The sequence below is a fragment of the Chelonia mydas genome, chromosome 16, assembly GCF_015237465.2.
Source record: "Chelonia mydas isolate rCheMyd1 chromosome 16, rCheMyd1.pri.v2, whole genome shotgun sequence".
Lineage (NCBI taxonomy): Eukaryota > Metazoa > Chordata > Testudines > Cheloniidae > Chelonia > Chelonia mydas.
Genome location: NC_057857.1, coordinates 19,491,311 through 19,511,484, shown reverse-complemented (window position 1 = coordinate 19,511,484; position 20,174 = coordinate 19,491,311). Strand labels below are relative to the sequence as shown.

The window sequence follows — 20,174 nt, the reverse complement described above, 5'->3', positions numbered from 1 at the left end:
TTCTGGCGATTCTACAGCCCAGTGGACTCGCCCTTTGCTTGGTTTGGTCGAGGAGACTCTCGCTGCTCACTCGAGGGTTTTTTGTTTTGTTTTCCAGCATCAACCTGGAGCTGGGTCACTCCGTTCTCCCCGCGGATATAGGTCACAGGCATTTCTCCTGCTCCTCTGAGCCTGGTCAGGACCGATGGGGACCCCCCTGGCCTGTGCTCTTCTGTTCGGGAATCTCCCCTGGTTTCCCAGGCACGTGGCGTGGCGTGTTTCACACCTCTCCGCTTGGACGGTCGTGTTTAACCAAAATACAAGCAGCCCAAGCACCTGGTGTGTGTGTGTTTCCTCCCTAGCATCGGGGGCTGATAATTATGGTTGTTACTGTGAGCCAGTTAATCTGAATGAATCCCTTTACCTCCTGCTTTGAGAGGATTACAAATTAATAACAGCGGCTTGAGGCAGGCAGCCTGCAAGCACATATGTTCGCGTTGCTTTTCCAAAGTCACAGCCGGGGACAAGAGCGGGGCCAAGCCCAGAGATTTCCCCCCACGAAGTATGTCGGCGAGGATGAACCACGCTGCGATGCCCCCCGCGCGAGGAATCTCCTTTCTCCTACATGCCCCCAGGCAGAGGGGAAGTGAAAACCCCAGGTCGGGAGCTGGGTGAGGGCTTGCGGTCTGCTGGGCAGCTGTAAGGAGGAAAGAAGCTTTGGGGGAGACCACAGCCCGCTCCCCAGCTGCGCAATAACCATTATCGGAAACGCGGAGGAGCTCTCGGTGTCTCGCTCTATAGTCGCGGAAAGGTTCCGAGTATCCAACGGGTCGCGAAAATCCAGCCTAAAAAGCCACCGAGTTCATCTTCTGGGACAAAGCGGCCAGTTTCCCTGTTGCTGTAACCCATCCGCCAGCCCTGTCAGCCCCAGCAAATCAACACCCCCGGGGTTCCGCTTTAATTAGCGGGGGAGAGCGAATGAAATAGAAAGGAATCGAAGTGAATTCACCTTGACTAAGGGAGCGGCTCTGCTGGGCTGCCCGGGTTTCACGGCACCGAAGTTGCCCACAGTTAGGAAGGCCAAAAAGGTGGATACATCTGTTCTCAGGGAATCAGGGATCAGCCGCCGGGTGGGGGCAGTCCCTGAGCGAGAGAGAGGGGCACTGCCCTGGGAAAAGCCCCCCCACAGCCAGGTCTGCTCTGTGCGCTGTGTAGACAAACCCCAGACCTGCCCCAAAGAATATGAACACGCTGCTGGCCCAGCGCTGGCCCCTGGGTTTTAAGTTCCAGGTGGCAGGGGATATTCCCTGTTGTGCTCAAATCTAGTTAAAATTAATAGTTTGTTCCCCAAAAGGCTGATGGGCAGGGGCCATTTCCCTGCGGATGTTGCTTTTCCTCACCAAACCAACCAACAGGAAAGCAAGTTATTTTTAAAGAGAAAGGGGCGAGAAAGGGGCTAGTTAGGGAAGTCTGGGCATTTTTCATGGTGCCCCAGGACAGGTACCCCACGAGCTCCAGGAACCTGCCAGGCCGCTAATTAAAAACACGTTTCCCGTCCTGGGAGACTTTTTGGCCTTTTATTGTTTCCCAAAGCGTGAAGAAAAAACCGAAATCCTGAACTTTGTCGTGTGCGGGAAACGAAATCGAATCCGAATCGAAAAGGGAGCCTTCGAACGGCCGCTAATGGCAGCCCGTTTAGTTTCTATTCCAGCTTTTCAAAGGTGGGTTTCTGAATTTGCCAATTTATAGTTAAAAATCTCTACAATGTCGCCCTGAGCTGAAGAAATGACCCTGTCTGTCTGTCCGTCTGTCTCTGTTTGCTGAGGGAGTGTCGCTCCTCAAGGGGGGTTCTGACCGCTTCGAAACAGTCACATTTTTTTAAAATGGGAACTGAATCAAGCCGGACCCTTTCCCGCGAGCTTTGGGGTTTGACCAATCTGCATTCGCCGCTGGAAAACGCTCCCCGGCGAGCCCTGTGGCTGAGGCACGTGTCCGTTTGCAGGCTCACACAGTAGAGGGCTGGTTTTGCACGGAGGCTCTTCCATCTTGGATGCAATTCACCAGGTAAAGCTCCTTCGGTGACGTGCCACCCTCCCTGTGCATATTTCAGTGGATAAAAGACTTTCCCGGCCTTTATCATTCATTATTCATTATGAAACCAGACACTTGCTTTGTTTGCAGCCTGCTTTTCTGTAGGCAACTTTCCATTTTAAACAGCCTGTCCAGCCTTCCCCTGAGCAGGACTCCAATTTCTTCCAGTTTTCCACCCCGCTACATAAACTAATAAATAGTGAATATAATTCCCGAGGGAAACAGATTAGAGACGAGGCAGGTCAGTTTAGATTTCCAGTGGAAAGAGGCTAAGAGGGGAGAAAAAAAAAGTCAAGCTCAGAATTTTTTTCGAGCAGCCCCCGAGTTAATATTCACTAGCTAACAGCTGCGCTCAAGTAGTGCTCTAGTCCCATGAATGAGTCATGCACAGATGCGGTGGGTAACCGGGGGGGAGGAATAGAAGCGAGACAAGCTCTGAGGGTGATACCTAGGACGAGCAAAGAGAAGGTGTTTCTCCAGATAATGGGGAGGCTGGCTCACAGTTTGTCAGGTAAAGGCACAGGGGGGCTGAGAGCCACCGAACAAAACCGTAAACCCTGCATATGCTGAAAACCGCTGCAAGCCAGAGGCTGCAGCAACGCCCCTAGTCCCAGCACCTATGTAAAGGCACCTGGAGCGTGATGATTCCTTGGTAAATTACAGCTAACAGAAACATAAAGCGAACTGACTTGTAGGTTTGCATGCCTTTGTCTTGAGGCCAGGAATCATGACGGTTGGATTTAATTCGGACATCTCCATTGTATTGGTTTGTTGATTTTTTTCCCCAAGAAAACATCAGATTTTTTTTTTAAAGTAACAAGCTGCTTTTGTGCCTGGGACGATCACAGATAAATATCAAATCTGGGAAGCCCCCAACCTTAAGGAAGATTCATTTCCCTCCTCTCCCCACCCCCTTGCAAAAGTAAGTCAGAGTTGCATTGACTTTGACTCCAGCTGTCTCCTCCACTAACCCAGTCTTAAATGTTTATTGTGGCTTTGAGTACTGGGCTGTGGGTCGCTACAGAACACGCTCAGCCAGGCAGGTGCAAGGCTCTCCGCCTTTGCAGGGTGGCTAGAAGATGCAGAGGGCAACTGAGTGGGTAACGGCTCTGCTGCGGTCAGGTGGAAGGACCCAGCCCTCAGCGGTGGTACAGCATGTCACCATTTAAGGAACAAAACCCGGGCAGTGAAAGTACATTAGCTGTTTAGTAAGTCAGAAGCCTAGTAAGTAAATTAATGATGAGTAATGAGGCAGGTGAGGAGCTGAGCAGAAAAGATGCTTCAAGGCCAGCCGTCACTCTTGGGGGTGGAAGTGTTTGCTGATTAAATTCCTGCCTGGTAAATAGCTTCACAAGATTGAAAGGATACATGCTCTATGCTGCTCTCTCTTGTGCCCAGGGCAGAAACCAGAGGGCTCGAAGGAGGGCCCTGGACATACCTTTGGGTGATAAGGCCTGGATCCTGCCCATCTTTGGCAGCTTACCCTGCAAGATACACAAGGAGGCTGGGCCTCGTGCACTTACTTACTGCTCAAGTAAAAGTGGATTTCTACCAACCCTGCATCCATCCAGGGCCCTTAGCTGAGTCTGTGAGTGAAGGGCCCAGCATACCTGCTCTTTAATTCTCCAAGGTGCAGGGTAAGAAAAGGCGCAAGGTGTGAGCGGAAATGGCGATGGGGCGCAGGGAAGGGGGAGTCGCAGCTGAGGAGCCACAGGCATGGCTGTTTAGTGAAATTGTGGCTGCTCTCCTTGCCCATATCAGTGTCTGATCCTTTCTTGCCCTCAGCAATATCCTGAGGCAGTGAGTCCCAGAGGTTATTTTTTACCAGTAATTTTGGCTTCAGGTTTGGAAACTGGTAGTTTTCTTTTCTATCTTTTCAAGTCTTGGTCTCCCCAACCATCATTTGCAAATGATGTTACATTTCCATCCTCATGTCTAGTGCCTCTTGTTTTTGCAGGGCTATAGATCTTCCTGCCAGCCAGCTGTGGGTCATTTACAAGCTCGGCATATAGGGCTCTCTTTGGCAGCTCACTTGGATTCTTTGTATTCATTTTCATTTACACTTGGATTCTTTTTCTCCGCATGCCATTTTCTTGGTTCGGATCACTCTTGCACTTTGTCAGTCCTCCACCTCTTCTCTTTCACTTGTTTTTTCCTACCTGCATCATCCACAAATCTCTTCTGCCAACACAGTCCCTATTCTTTTGAGGTGGTGCCACTCCGCTTCAATCGGCGCCAAATCTGTTTCCAGGCACTTATCCTGTGTTGACTGCACAAACTTCTTTGCTGCACTTCCCCTGCTTTAATCTGGTTTCATTTCAGCTTAGTTCCCTCCTTGCCCCAAGGGTTTGTGTTGCAGTGCTACCATCCTGCACTTTGGGATTTCCTCAACATCCAGGGCTGGTGTAACCACTAGGCAGCCACCTAGGGCACCAAGATTTGGGGGAGCCAAAAAGCAGTGCCCCCCAATTTTTTTTTTTACACTGTTGCTCCCGGCGGGGGGACGCCGTGGCTGGCAGAGGCAGGGGGAAACAGCCAGGGTGACACGGCCAGACACACACCGACACCTTCCTGCCTCCCGGAGAGCCTGACACCATCCGGTGCTGAAGCTCCTGCTTTGAAGCAGCCTCTCCCTCCCTGCTCCCCAGCCCTCGCCACCCCCAGTTCCTCCCCCGCAGCGCCCAGCCAGGGACTTGTCTGCCCAGGCTCGGAGCCGCCCCCGCTCCGGCCATGCCCCGTGCAGGGGAAGCAGCCCGCTGGTAGTGCTCCCCCCGCCACGGGGGGGCCAGCCCCCCTGCCCCCTGCCTTGCCGCCAGGTGGGACTCTTCAGCGCTGAGGCGGCCGAGTCGCTGGCTGGCTTTGCCTCTCTCGGGGATCCTGCGGATCGCTGCTCTCCTCTTCTTCTCGGGGGCGAGGAGAAGACTGGAGGTAGAAGGGCAGATGCCAAAGGCAACCAGCACCCGCTTCTCTTCAGGGACTGGGGGCGGGGGTCCAGCCTGGAGTGGCACCAGGGGGCTTTGCAGGAGCAGGGGGGTGCGCCCAGCTGTCCCGCGGGCGAGAGCCCCGGCAAGTGGCCACGGGGAAATGCGCCGAGCACACGCGCAGCTCTGAGAACCGTCACACGTGGGAAGAACTGCCTGGTTCGGTGCCCCCCCCACCCCCCCACCCCGTCTCATGCTGTACGCCAGGCTTGGGGAACCGGGCGCCAACTTCTTCGCCACAGTTTGCCAGTGAAGCCCTTTGGGCTCCTTCTTCCCTTAGAGAAGGCAACCAAACCAGGGCATGATGCACTGAGAGCATCACCACCAGCGGCCTACATTTGTCCATTAACCCTGCCACCATCTCTTCCTGCCCTCCTCCCCAAGGGTTTTTAATGGAGGGCTGGAGGAGCGAACAGGATTGCATGGCAGCCTAGCGAGAGCCCAAAGGCCGGCAGCGTTTGCTGCGATGGGACTGGAGAGTAGCTCGCTGGTTTCCTTGCAATCTGCGGGAGTTTTTCAGAGACGCTGAGCACTTCAGGTCTTACTCAGGCAAATCAGGCCCAGAATGACACCGACGGCTCTGCCCTGGGCCCGAGCTCTCTGAGTAAGGGGCTTCAGCAGCAATTGGCGTGGAGCCGAGTAAAGCAACCAGGACGGTCACGACGGAGGCTGGAGCTCTGTCCTCGCCTCACACCTGTGGGGAAGACAGGCCTCCAGCCACCCCTCCCGCCCGCATTGCGCTTTCCAGCCCAGGAGCCAGGGACCATTTCACACCTGAGCGCTGGGGGGAGTTGAAGCCCAGACCGGGGAAGTAACTTGCCTGAAGTCATCCAGCGAGTTGGTTCCACGGTGGAGAATAGAAGCCAGATCCCGACTCCCAGCTCTGTGCTCTGATCCCCGAAACAGCCCTTTCCAGATCAGCGTTGTGTGCGTACAGGAAACCCGCTGGATGGGGAAGCAGTGATTTCGGTACTTTTATTCAGCAAACTGGATACATTCACTGTTGCTACTTTCATGATACGATGCTTTTTTGACTGTGAAGGGCACTGCTTTTCATCCAGCTTTGCTCCGCTCTAGAGCAGTGGGTCTCAAGCTTTCAAGACTGTACCCCTTTCAGGAGTCTGATTTGTCTTGCGTACCCCCAAGTTTCACCTCACTTAAAAACGACTTGCTTACAAAATCAGATATAAAAATACAAAAGTGTCACAGCACACCCTTACTGACAAATTGCTGACTCTCTCATTGTCTGTATGACATTGATTCGTAGTGACTTCACTAGTGCTTTTTATGTGGCCTGTTGTGAAATTAGGCAAATCTCTAGATGAGCTGATGTACCCCCTGGAAGACCTCTGCATACCCCTGGTTGAGACCCACTGCTCTAGAGGACAGTTCAGACACTGGCCGCCAGAAATCCTACTGGCTCAGGGATGCCCTGCTTGAGGCGGGTGAATTTCTGGGCTAGGGCTGAAATGCCTAGCCGCTGGCGCAGAAGCATACAGGCCAGCCTCACCCCTCCTTATAACTACTGCCCTTTGGTAACTTGCTAGAAAAAGAAGGAAAGCGCTAGCTCCAACCGTCACCTTGTGCTAAGGACTATAGCGTATTTGTTGGCATCCCTGACACACTGCAAGAAGAGGGCCTTTCCCCGGTTAGACTAAATGTGCACCCGGTGGACTGCCAACAGGCGGTGACATCAGCTTTCACTGAACCCATGGATGGGGGTGGGTCTGAGATCAGAGATTTCCTTCTCCCAGTTAGGCTGTCCTCGCTGGGCTAAAGGGCCCCAGCTACTCTGAGCGATCTGGCGGTTTGAAAGGTGCCAGAAACCCACCTTTCATACCCCACCTCTGCCATGTGAAGGGGAATTCGGCTGTCAGAGGCTATTCTAGACCCCACCTTCTATAGGCCAGGTTTCTGTAGCCGTGTCCGTCCCAGGACATTCAAGAGAGACGAGGTGGGTGAGAGAGACACAAGATTTTGAGCTACACCGAGCTCTGGCCAACAGAAGCTGGTCCAATACAAATATCCGCTCACCCACTGCTTTCTGGAGGCATTTAATAGGTGGTGGGAGCTCATTCTCAAGCCCACCTCAGCCGTAACAGCAGTTTTGGGAGGTCCTCGTAGTCGTCTCTTGTTTTGATTAACTTACATCGTACTTGCGATTTTAGCCACCTCACTGTCCATATGAAACAAGTCCCTTGGGACAACCCACTGTTAATTTTCTACCCTGATGAAAATTGAACATCTATTCCTGTTTTCTGATCCAGGAGAATTTAGTTTCCTTAATTCTCTTATGGATTTTGTCAAAGACTTTTATAAGTCCAAATCAATTATGTCAAGATAGTCTCCTTTGCTGTTTTGTGGACATGCTCCAAGAACTTTAAATTTAAAACAGTTCTAAAACCTACAGTGTTACCTATTTGTTACCATAGGGACAAACCAGCTCAGCTTCTGTAAATGAAAATTGGGCCTCTAATATTAGAGTTTCAATCAGTTTAACTGGTACTGAAATAAGACTTCCACAGATTACTCCCAGCACCTATTTTAAAAGGAGGCACCATTTGTTACTCTGTGGGTTGGGGGAATTATACTTCAACGAGCAGGACAGGATCGCTTCCCGGCACTTTAGTGGGCTAGCTAAAGAACCCAAACATCAGGTTTCCCGGGGGGATCCAACCTCCAAACAGCTAGTGAGCAAACCCCATGCGTTCTAGCCAGGGGCACATGCTACCATGAGGGAACACACCTTTCTGTAAGGAAGTTTGGAACTTCGAAGTGCTTGTCTACAACCTATTTTTCCCTTACAATTTCCCACCGACAGTAGCCGTCTTCCTGGCCCTGCCCTCTTCAGCACATTCAACAGCATTGCCCAGCACTGATTTGAGCAGGGTTAAACAATGGTGACAGGGTCAACTTTGGCGTGCCCATTGTTGCTACCATCAGAGGACAGGCACTGGTGAGAAATTAACAAATGTCTAGTGTAATCACAGGCCAAAAGATTAGCAGCAGCGAGGAAGCAAATACTTTGGCTGTTAGGCACGTTCCTTTGTCTTAGCTCTCAAAGAGCCCTGAAACAAAGTGAAACATAGAAAGTAGTTTTTCATCCTCACTAGACACAGCTTCCCCAATATGCCTTTTACATTAACGCTTTATGAAGAAGTCATGGGTGGGGGCAGAGGGGAAGGGAATTTGGAAATTCAAAGGGTTAAACTTAAGTGTTGGGTTCTGGCCAAATATTTTTGAAAGTGTAACACCACATGATATCCCCTGCTGGTTGAAATGGACTTTTACCAAGTTATACTAAAAGTCCAGGCTCCAGATCAAAAAGGATTTGATCACAAAAAGAATAAAAATGCATTTTTCTAAAATGTTTGCTATTTATTTATTTAAATGAGCACATTAATTTACAGTTTAATACAAAATGGGCACTTTCCCTGCTAGAGAGGTATCACGCTGACATTTTCATGTTCACTACTTTCTCTTTTATTCAAGTCATTCAATTAAAAATAAATAAAACACTTAAATTACTGAACGGTTATATTCAGTCTCAACAGCTTGTAGTCAACATTTTTCAGACACATAAAATACATTTGAACCTTTTGTAAAAATGCTACTAATATCCAGTTCTAAACAGGAGTCACATGAAATGCACACAATTTGCAGTTAAAATTAGAACTCAAGGGAATAGTTTCATTTTGGCATTCTTGGCACTGTAATTTCCCCTCCCCCCTTAGATCTAGTAGGTCCTATATTTGTTATTTTCACTTTTTTTTGCAGTTTAATATTTTCACACTGAAAACCTCTGAACAGCACAGAACCCTTTCAGTGCGTTACGATGGACAAAATTCCTTCCTGAAAATGGAAGTTTGATATGATCCATGCATATTGATTTATCTCACCTTGCAAATTTTGGAACTTAGCACATTATAAAAATCAAAATTCCAGGATTGAATAGGTGCTTTAAAAGGCATTTTAATAAAAGAAAATAACCAGATCACAGGGTATTTGTAATACAGCATGTCAAAACAGCATTGCGTTATCGCATGACGGACACTTAACACTTTCTGGAGAGGCGGTCAACCATGAGTAAAATCGTATTCTAGCACTGAATGTGGAAATCCATCAAGACAGTCATCATGCACAAAAGGAAATAACTCAGATCAGTTTAAACCTACACAATAACAGCACATAAACTGAGATTTACATAACTAAACCCAAAGTTCAGGGTAGCTTTTCCAAGTGAGGTGGGCATTGCTACCAATGAAAATGAAAGCCATGTACCAATTACATGGCAGCACTTAGCCGTAACACCAAGATTGGATAATCCAAATTCTGTTTACATCTATCTGTATTCTTTGAGAAAAAGAGCCATCATGTAAGTTTGGGTATGTGCTCCACTTCCCATATTTCAAACAGCATAAAGGCAGAGTGAAAGCTTACAGTATTTATGCACTGAACAAAACATTTTCTTCAATGCATCACCCACTGGCTGTTCTAAGGGCAAAATCATCCCCATGATCCTTCAGTGGCTCGATTAATATACAGATGAAAACAAAATGAGACAAAACTAACAATCCCAATTCTACACATCCAGCAGAGTTAAAAATAAGATTCCTTGCTCTGTTAGTGTCACACGTTTAGTATTAAAGATCCCTCTGAGACTAATCAACATTTTCCAAATCAGGTGCCCAATTTTTAGAGATGCTGAGCTCCCTCCACTTTGTCAAGTCCACCTGAAAAAAATCAGGCCACTTGGTTAGGTGCCTGACTTAAAGCCTCCAAGTTCCAAAATGTTGGCCTCTGTTCTAACTAGCCTCCCACTTTGGGGCCCCCACTATTTGAAACCCTATAACAACAAAGCACAATGGCACTGATCAGACTGAAAAGCTTAATTGTTAACTTCCACTCTTGTTTCACCAGCTCTCAGATTTAAAAATGAGCCCCATGAGACCTTACAGGGATTCTTAACAATCCCACAAAAGAGGAAGCAAGCCATTTTGGCCCATCGTGCCACACCTTTAAAAACATCCATTTACCTAGAAAAATGCAGATTGACGTGAAATTGTCATGGCTGCTTCTTCACATCCATTTCCGGAGAAATTCCTCCAACTTCACAGACACCCCAAGCAGAAAACAGTCACCCTACAGCAGACTCCGCTCCCTCACCACACTGCCAAGGGGCCCAGGCAGTAGACGGAATACAGAACACCTGCATGGGTGCTCACCCTCTAGCTCCAGGTATAGAGGTGGGGTTTATCATGCATGCAGAGCCCATTCATTCAGGCTTTGCACATGGGCAAAATTTTGCCCTAAGGCAGCTTAAGAAAAACATGAGTTAATTGTTTCTTCACAGCTCTTGTCGTGTGAATGCAGATTTAGGCGTTTTTAGACACATACAAATGTATGCATAGTACATTTCTTGAAGTGGTTATTGTAAATATGCAATAGTCACTTCAGGTCCCTTTACACTGGCTTTCTCTGAATAATCATTTGCCTTCTTTTAAAAAGTTACATGAAGCTGTAGTTTGACACACAACTCCCTATAATTTCCAGTTGTTACATATATGTTAATAAAAAAAAATCACGTCCTTGTTGAGACGCATGTGCTAAGTTTTAGCTCATTTTCACTGCAAAGTTTTAACTTTATAATAGGGCTTGCAGTGGAAATAAGGGGACATTACGGAAGTACACAGATTAATAAATGAAATGAAGGAATAAATGATTGAATTAGCCTGGAGCTGTTTATTCCCCCTCTCATAATACAAGAACAAGGGGACATTCAGTGAAATTGACAGTTAACTTTAACACTGATATAAGGAAATACCTTTTTACACAACATAATTGATCTGCAGAACTCAATGCCAAAGGAAAACATTGAGACTAGAGCTTGGCAGGTTTAAAAAAAGATTAGACATTTATATTGATAAGAAGAACACCAAGAGTTACACTAGATAGAATTGTAAACCTCATGCTCCACGCCATAAACCATCCACTGAGAGTTGAAATCAGGAAACTTCTACTTTGGGCTGGTAATTTTGTTATCTGTTCACTTCATGGCTTCTTATGCCTTCCCCTGAAGCATCTGGCATAAGCCACTGTCAGAGACAGGATACTAGACAGCTAGACCAGTAGTCTGATCTGGAATGGTAATTTCTATGTTCCAAAAAGCTGCCACAACCCATATTGGAGTAGAAATGATGAGCACAATTGCAGCTAAATGTCTGTTTAGAACCAGGGGTCACGCCAATGAAATTAATAAGCAGCAGGTGTAAAAACAAACATAAGGAAGTATTTCTTCACATAATGCAGTCAACCTGTGCAACTCACTGCCAGGGGATGTTGTGAAGGCCAAAAGTATAACTGGATTAAAAAAAAGTAGAGAAGTTCCTGGAGGATAGGTCCATCAATGGTTATTAGCCAAGACAGTAAGGGATGCAACTCATGCTCTGGGTGTCCCTAAACTTTTGACTGCCAAAAGCTGGGACTGGATGACAGAGGATGATCACTTGAAAATTGCCCTGTTCTGTTCATTCCTTCTTAAGCATCTGGTATCGGCCACTGTCAGATTCTGGAGTAGAAGGACCACTGGACTGACCCTGTATGGCCATTTTTAGGTTGTTTTTTAATCCAAACAGTGGAATGCACTAGCAGAAGGAACATGCATAAGGAGATTGTCTTGAATCGCTCATATTTTGGTAGCACAAGAAAACTTTACAACTGGGAGCAAAGAATCCTCACCTCCTCGCAGGCTCAGGGTGGGAGATTTCTAAATGAAATGTTTACATTGTGGAACCCTTTATACGGAAGTTTTTTTGTATGTGTCACAATGTTGTAAGAAATTCACTGTAATCAGAACTGCAATTTGTATTGGCCCACCGAAACCACTCAGGACTTTCAGTCTATTTGACCTGGCATGGAGTTTCACTTTACTAGAATTCATGAGAAGTGGCTTCCAATAGCGTCATTCAACAGTGCGGTATTTCCTCTAACTATTCCTTAGTTACTTCCCTACTTAATAAATTAGTAAATAAAGAGTGGGTTATTTAATGCTATGCTTAAACTTGGAACAGAGGGGCAGGCAGAAAGATTGGGCCTGGTTCTGCTCTCACTTACAATGGTGTAACTCCACTGAAGTCAACAGGGTTCCTTTTGAACGGACATTGCCATACACAAGATCAGAATCAGGCCTCTTGTATACTATTTAGATCATCCAAATACCCTGAATTGCTGAGCCTCCTGGAAGTGCATATTCCCTTGGTTGGAACTAAGGGGTGAGGGAGAAATTTTATTTGGACACTTATGGCTTCCAACTACAAAAATGTAATGGAGAAAAAATATTCATTTTTTAAAAAACGTAATACATTTGTAAAGTTTATTCAATTAAAATACTTTTTCTTTCTCTGAAAAAAATCAAAATTCTTTCTTCTCCAAAGGCAACAACAAGATCTCACACAACGTGCAGTGGGTGGACAGGTAGATTATTTAGTCAACTCAGGATAAAATTAAAAGGCTGTTTCAGAACACACACAATAGTATTCAGTTTCTTTCCAAAACCTGGAGTAACTAATTACATAGTGCAATTCTTCACATTAGAGACCAATAAAGGATGGAAACAGTACGTAATGATATGTTAATGGAAAAGTTCAAAGTTTCTCCTTTAGTAAACACTTTAAGTTAGTGCTATGGACCTGGATACTAGACATATATTGGGATTCCTCTACAGCACTAAGTGAGAACACTGGTGAAATGAGTTGGGAGCTGGGGAGGAGGGTTTTTGAAACAATACTGTGTATAAAATCCCTGATCATAAATATTAAAGCTGCATCTGGTACTGATCAGCCACTTACAATGAAAATATCATTTCTGATAAGTTCTACACAGCTGGACGATAATACCTCACCTTCCACCGTTTGGACCTCATTCGGAAAAAAAAGTACATTATCATTAAAAATAAGGATGATGCTACATAAAGTACAACACATAGACTCATGTCTATGTTAGAAAATCCAATCCCTAAGAAAGACACAGATGGCTTGGTCTCTTTATGGATAACTGATTCGATTGCATTTTTACCTCTATCTTTGACAGGTCCGTTATTTGCTATTAATTTATCTAAGACCTTAGATTTTGAATCCAACATATTTTGTTGATCCAGGATCTTGTCCTCTTTGTCTCCACTCGTTTTCTTGGATAAATTTTTGTCTTTTCTCTCTCTCACATCCCCAAGTTCTATTTCATTAGTGTTAACCTGGCCTTCTGCGTATTTATATAGAATATTTTCATGGTGATAGTGATGCTTCAAAAACTGTAGCACTTGGGCCTCATCCCAGCTGTGTAACCCTTTAATTTCATCATGGCACTCAGGACAGAGATCTGGAGTTGGCCACTGAACTTTAGGAAATTTTGGGTCTTCACTTGGATCACCTAAGTAAGGAAAAAGAGAAAATATAAATGGACAAAAGAATTTAATCTATCCATCTGCTCATCTGAAATTGAGGAGACTATTTTCCATTTAATGCAAGTAGTAAGCTTAGTTTAAGGGAACAATAAAACCCACACTTAAAAAGCCAGAGTCAACAAGTTTATACTAATCTAAGAATGAATTTGAAATAGTACAAAGCCTTTCTTGCTGAAAATGTTAATTTTCATATTCTGAGTTACTGCTTTTTTCTTGGAGTACACAAACATTAAATTATGACAGTCTCCCTGTAACAGGAGACCAGTTCACAAATGCTACAGTTTTATCAATGATAAAAACCACTCAATCAAATGCATTTCCAGGAGTTAATTGAAATTATGGCTCAAAATGAACTGCTCTTCTGTGCACAGTACTATGTAGTCCTGAAGCCTAGTTTTCGGAAAGATGCTTCAAGGCCATTCAAAGTCTTGTAAATACATTTACAAGTTTCTATAGATACTGGCAACAATTCCATCCTTACCCTGCTTATTTCAGAAGTGTGTTTTACTACTATAGCAAACCATTTTCAGTACTTAACAAGCCAACTGAAACATTTTAAATGTATGATAATGGTTTTTAAACTTTTAAATACAGTATAAGCACGTTTCTCTTGGACTGGGTTCAATTTTAGTGTTTCCATTTCTCATAGCAGCAGCCATCATTCTGTCTTAATTGGTGGTAGCTGTCCTCCATAGCTAGTGCTGGACTTTGTCTGCTCTAGAATAAACTCCTTAAACTTCAATTGAGATATTTTAAAACAGAAGTCCTCAGCTGGTTGAAAAACTAACATGGCTACAGTGTCTATACAGCACCTCTGATTTTGATTAATACATTTATTGTTCAAATATTTCACAGAACTATGCTAATACACAACAGGAAATAACTATTCGTAGAATTCACTAGGTGGCTTTTAGAGAGAGCCCTACTCATTGTAAAGTTCCTATACTTCAGATTAATCCTAAATCACAGTCCAAAAGAGAAAACAGATTTTAACAAATTTAGCACATATAATTTGGCATTATTATTCGCAATGCATGTTCAAAATTTTTACTAGAAGGGACTTAGACCAATTGTTGCATCACTCAAACCAGCATCTTAGTGAACTCTCCAAGGAGGAAATATATTTTTTCTAAAATATTATATTCTATCTTGACAATACTTAGCAACCTATTGTGAAGAAAAAGACTCCAATTTTTCCCTTTACCCCCTCAGACACTGGTAACATGCATTATGGGGAAATATTATCTAATATGTTGCGTGCTTCTCCTGCTTGGAGGCACAAGACAAAATGTTTGTATTCAAAACAATATTTAAAACTTCCCATATCTTGGGAATGCAGCTTAACCCGAAAATAAACACAATGTTGCACATTTGAATGGTAAGTAATGTTACATACACTAATCCATAACAGCAGACAGGTACTAAGTGTAAATAGAAACCAATTTTCTTTAGTGCTTTAAGTTATAGGACACCTGTGCAACACAATGGATTAAATACAACCTAATAGTTTGGTGGTGTTTTAGTCCAATTGTTATAAATAAGCTCCATAGGAAAATAAATCTTGTTTGAAGAATAATTTTAGTTTATTCCATTACTGATTTATGAATAGTTTAAGCCACTCTACACAGAGGAACAGAATCCTGTTCAATTATGATCTTCTAAACTACATTTCTCTAGTGATTTTTGTATTCCCAGATAGAAAAAAATGAACAGGTTTTAATGGTGATCTAAAACACTCTGGAAAGAACTGTAATTATTCTTGTCCACAGATTAGTAGCTGAGCTGCATTGCTCAGTTTCAAACAGGCTTTGAATTGCACTCTGGAAAGATCATCCCATCATGCAGCAGGTGGAACTTCAGGAAAACTGATGCTCTTGAGAACAATGGAACCTCTTCCACACACATTATTGTATCCTGAACCATTGTGACCTGAAGACCGGTGTGCCTTAAATGGACGTTTTACTCACTCAGAAGTTATTTCTGTTGGAATTGGAAATGTGCCCTGTGATCAGTTCTAATAACTTTTGAACACCCACAGAATTAAGACCACTATCTGTTCAAATTATATTGTAGAACAGTACTATCATCATAGCCACCAGACCAAAGCTAGCTTTGGTACATGTTCCTAAGCCAGATCTCCCATACCTGCAAGCCTGTCATTCACTACATTGTGCTTCTCCCACAGCCAGAGAACAGCTTCGTCTAGGGTTTTCACGGACTCCATGGATTCTTTCGCCATCTCTTCAAAATGCTGTGCACAAGCCTTGCACCCAAAAAAGTGCTGAATATACCGCCGCATGATCTGTAGGACCACTTGGGGATTATCTTCAAAACCTGTAAAGAGCAATGGGTCCCTGTCAGCAGCACCTGAACACAGCTTCCAACATTATTGCACCCGCACAAGCAAGATACATCGCAAACCAAAATAAAAATGAATCTGGGGGGGGAAGGGAAGGAAATGCTGCCCCCTGTTGGTTCCACACCATGATGCTAGCATTTAAAATGTAGAACGTTGGTTTTATTTTACAGATGTTCTTTATGTGGATATCCATCGTACAAGTGAGCTCACACAGCAACTGCACCTCAGTGAATCACAACTGAGGTGGACAGTGAACAGTTTTGCATAAAACAGTTCTGCTGCCTAAGAAAAATTGCTATTTCTACAAATAAAACCTTGTTGTAAACAAATACTAGACAGACACAGAGGTGTTAAAGATATTTGACTGTACAAAGGTGCACTGAATACAGGATGGATAACATTATATATAGTATCAAAAGCTAACCAGTGGTGTTCACTCATTTCCCCTGTCAAAGGATATTTTGCCAGTACAGAGAAGAAAGGCAGTTACAAGATCTACATGCAACACGGATGGTAGAACACTTTTCTCAGAAGCTCAAGTCACAGAATAAGATTTGGCACTGTGAAGCCAACTGTAGTTTCTTTATACAGCAAGTGATTTTTACAAAAATAGAGTATACTCCAAGACCTCTTTCAATCACTGAATGAACACACATCAAGTCAATTCAATATTAAATTTGTGCTCAGATACTATAATGATGGGTGACCTCATTTAAAAAAACCCAAACAGCAAAACCCCTCTAAGAGGTAACAATGTCTCAGTAGCCCCAATCTGCCTCTCACCTTTCATTAATATTCTCCGTAAATTTGAGGAACACAAACATCCCCTTCTCACTACATTTACATAAACACGACGGCATACATATATGTATACTTAATACAGTGACTTTACTTAACACTTATAAAAATAAGAATTTTGGAATGATTTTCTGATAAAATCATGACGATTGGTTCATAGTGTTTACATGTCCATGCTGAAGATACATGAGTGCATTATTATGGAGCGCAGAAAAACTGCTAAGACCTCTTCAAACAAAGAGCCTTATTCTGCCGTTATGACTGCATGCACGGTTTACTTATACAAGTAGTCCTTATTCAAGTCCATGGGCCCGTAGTCAGCAACAGAGTGGTCTTACTGTACTTCTCAAAGATTTAATTGCAGAGCTGTGTAGAGACGTCTGACTAGTATACTTAACTTCTCCTGTAAAACACACTGTAGTATATTTACTAGTATACTATGAATGATCATAAATAATTGATGTAAAAACCTTTGTCAAATGTAGTACATTTTGTGATGTAGCACCCTGGATTGAATTGATTGACTGAATTAGCAACTACTGTAGCTGAACAAAAGCTCAACAATCTGCAATGGGATGAGCTACAGTAAGGTTCTACCATAACTGATTACAGCATTTAACTGAATATATCTTTCTAATGGCATATGCAAAATTTTATTTACATTTACTATTGTTAAATATAATTATATTTGAAGTACTTTTTAATTTCAAAACAGTTCTGTAGTGCATCTATAACCTCCTGCCCTGTTCACTGGAAAAATTGTTAGCACAAGCTATTAAAAATATTAACTGTTTATGTACTCCAGAAACATATGTACAAGGGTCTATTCATAAAACACATGTAGGCAACGAAAACAGCAGCATTATGCTGTAAACATGAAAGCTCAAAACATAAAAAGAAATGATTTGAAACCAAAGAGAAGTAATAAATGGTGAACAATCTCTACTCAGACATTCAATATCTGTGATTGAACAGACATGTATAAATAAAAAAAACCAACTGAGATTAAAGCAGATTAAATGTGAGTATTAAAAGAACTGCTGAAAAATAATTTTAGAAAGCCAACATGAATTTCAGGCAAAACAAAACTATTACTAAGCAACAGTATTTTAAAGATTGATCTTTTAATTGTTTTAAACAAACGCAGTTTATACTATTCTTCAGATTATTGGCAAACTCAGCCCCCTTACATAGGAGCAAAGAATCACACGCAGATTTAACCATATACACTAACTCTTAAAATTCTACATCCTTGAAATCTCAAGCATCACAATGTTCATCTTTTGACGGTTTCTTGTGATTTTATGGATTTACAGATTCTTGAGAAAATTTGGATGTTATCAATAAAACAAATATAGGACTGCATCCTGCAAAACCTTACACATGTAATATTTACTCATGCGAATAGCCTCATCATCTCAACAGGACAGCTCATATAACTAAGGATTGCAGGACTGAATTCTTGCAATGATTTTAAGCGCTAAGATTCCACTAGATTCCTTTACACCAATCTTGTTGCAGGATCAGACCACACAGATCAACGTTTTAACAATGTGTCTGCAAATATATATTGAAGGAAACAATATGTTAAAAAAACTAGAGCAAATTCACCTTAGCTATCATACTCTACAAGTAACTAGAACTACCAAGAAAATACTGTTGCTTTTAAAAAATAAAAAATCCAAACGCAAAATGGCTCATTGTTTGTTTTTCTTTTATCAGCCCAAAGATGGATCTTCTATTAACATCTGCCATGTATCATCGTGTAATCCTTCTTTTCTCTTTCCTCCCAAACTACTGCAATTCAGGGTAACCCTAATCTTTAAAGTGGACAAGAATCATAAAACCCTACCTGTGGTGGGAAGGATTAGGGAGTGCATCATGCTTTTTAGTAGATGGGATTTAAACAAGCAATAAGGAGAGGAAAACCTCCCAAGACATAATCCGACAGTCTCAGACTGACCCAATTCTTTCGCCATAAGAAGTGATCATCAAATATCTGCCTCGATTTAAATTGATAGCTAAGTGTACTGTACTGAAGATTTTTCAGGTTCTAGAGTATACTTTAAATTTCTGCCTTCCTTGAAAACACACTTGCAGTATGGGAGCAATTTAAGATTCCATTTTGTGTAGTTAAATTATGGAGAACAAAAAAACCAAACATACTGCTAAATTACAGCATTTTTATGACAAGTGGAATGAGTGAATGAAGAGCACCGGGAGGTGTAACTTGTACCGGCTGTCAGTGCAGTGCCATCCAATGTGCCTCTCTAGGGTGTGCTCTTCACTAGGCACTACTGGTGTTAACTTCTAAAAGGGATTCAACCTGTCTTTCCACAAGTATAAATGTACAAATACTGCCAGTTAGATGCTGAACTACCTAATTTGTAGATGGAGTCCAGCTAAGACAATTAAGCATCCTTAATTGTGTCTGCAAATAATGCTGCACAAACATTTGTGCCTATAATTTGGGAGTTCAACCACAGAGCCTCTCTTTTTTTTTTTTTAAACTGGCCTGTTACAAATGGCAACTGGAAAAAATTAAACCAGTTTCTGACGTTGGCCACGTGGTGACATTCTTCCTAGAATTTTATCTTTCAAGGACATTTCTTGCCTGAAAATTGTTTTTGTGACTCCAGTCCACACATCTGGACACAGGGTTATTCCACACAGGCTTCCTATAGCCTGGCTCTGCCTAGATTAATTGTCCATTTTGTTTTACAAAGTCTCTCTCAAACAGGTATATCAGCAAAAAGGTACAAACCTCCATATTCTCGATCACTAAATAGTCCCTTTTGACTGATGGAAGCCACAGTGGATTCTTAACATACAGAGCATTTGGGGCCATAATTAAGGGAAATGAATTGCCTCAATTTTAATTGTAATTGGGTAGTTTCCAACCTCAGATTATTCTTGCCCTATTCCTGAAGAGATGATTTAAAAGGTATTCCATAATTTATCCATTTGCTATAACATTTCCAGAACTCTTCCATTACATTGCTTTGACATTATAATCAGTGCAAGAATTTTAAAAATACAACAAGCAAGAATAAAAACAAATACTGTCCTATCAAATAAAAAATAATTTAGAAAATTTCATTTTAGCATCAATAATTCAGTCTTCTGACCATGATGGAAATAAAATGTGCATCTGACTAACAAGCTTCTTAAATATGAATCAATACCAAATTTTCCTACCCCCCTGTGTAAAAGACAAGTAATTATACGGTGTCTGCGCTATTAAACAAGAAATGTTGCTTATGGACACAAACTTTCCTGGTGGACCTACAATATGAAAATGCAATTGAAATAATTATTCAGTCCTGTGATTTAGGATCTATAAAAATTACATCAATTGGTTCAGGACCAATTATTTTGCTTTATAAACTAGTTTAGCTGCACTACTAATTTAAATTTAAAAAAAAAAATATCGGCTATGATCTATCCTAACAAATAGATTTGCATACCCCCTCCCACTCCATTGGGAGAAACATCAGTTCAGTGTTTC

The 20,174-nt window shown here is 42.9% G+C and overlaps 1 protein-coding gene across 3 annotated transcripts in view; it reads right to left on the bottom strand.

Annotated features, from left to right (window-relative positions):
* Positions 1-12,409: 12,409 nt before the first annotated feature.
* The window catches only part of QSOX2 (quiescin sulfhydryl oxidase 2), a 35,304-nt gene continuing 27,539 nt past the window's right edge, over positions 12,410-20,174 (bottom strand). For all 3 annotated transcript variants that reach the window (XM_037879654.2, XM_037879653.2, XM_037879655.2), the window contains 2 exons: positions 15,655-15,843; positions 12,410-13,475 (listed from right to left, as the gene is read on the bottom strand). In XM_037879654.2, coding sequence (XP_037735582.1) covers positions 12,925-13,475; positions 15,655-15,843 — 740 coding nt within the window. In that variant the 3' untranslated portion in view covers positions 12,410-12,924. The remainder of the gene's footprint in view (positions 13,476-15,654; positions 15,844-20,174) is intronic.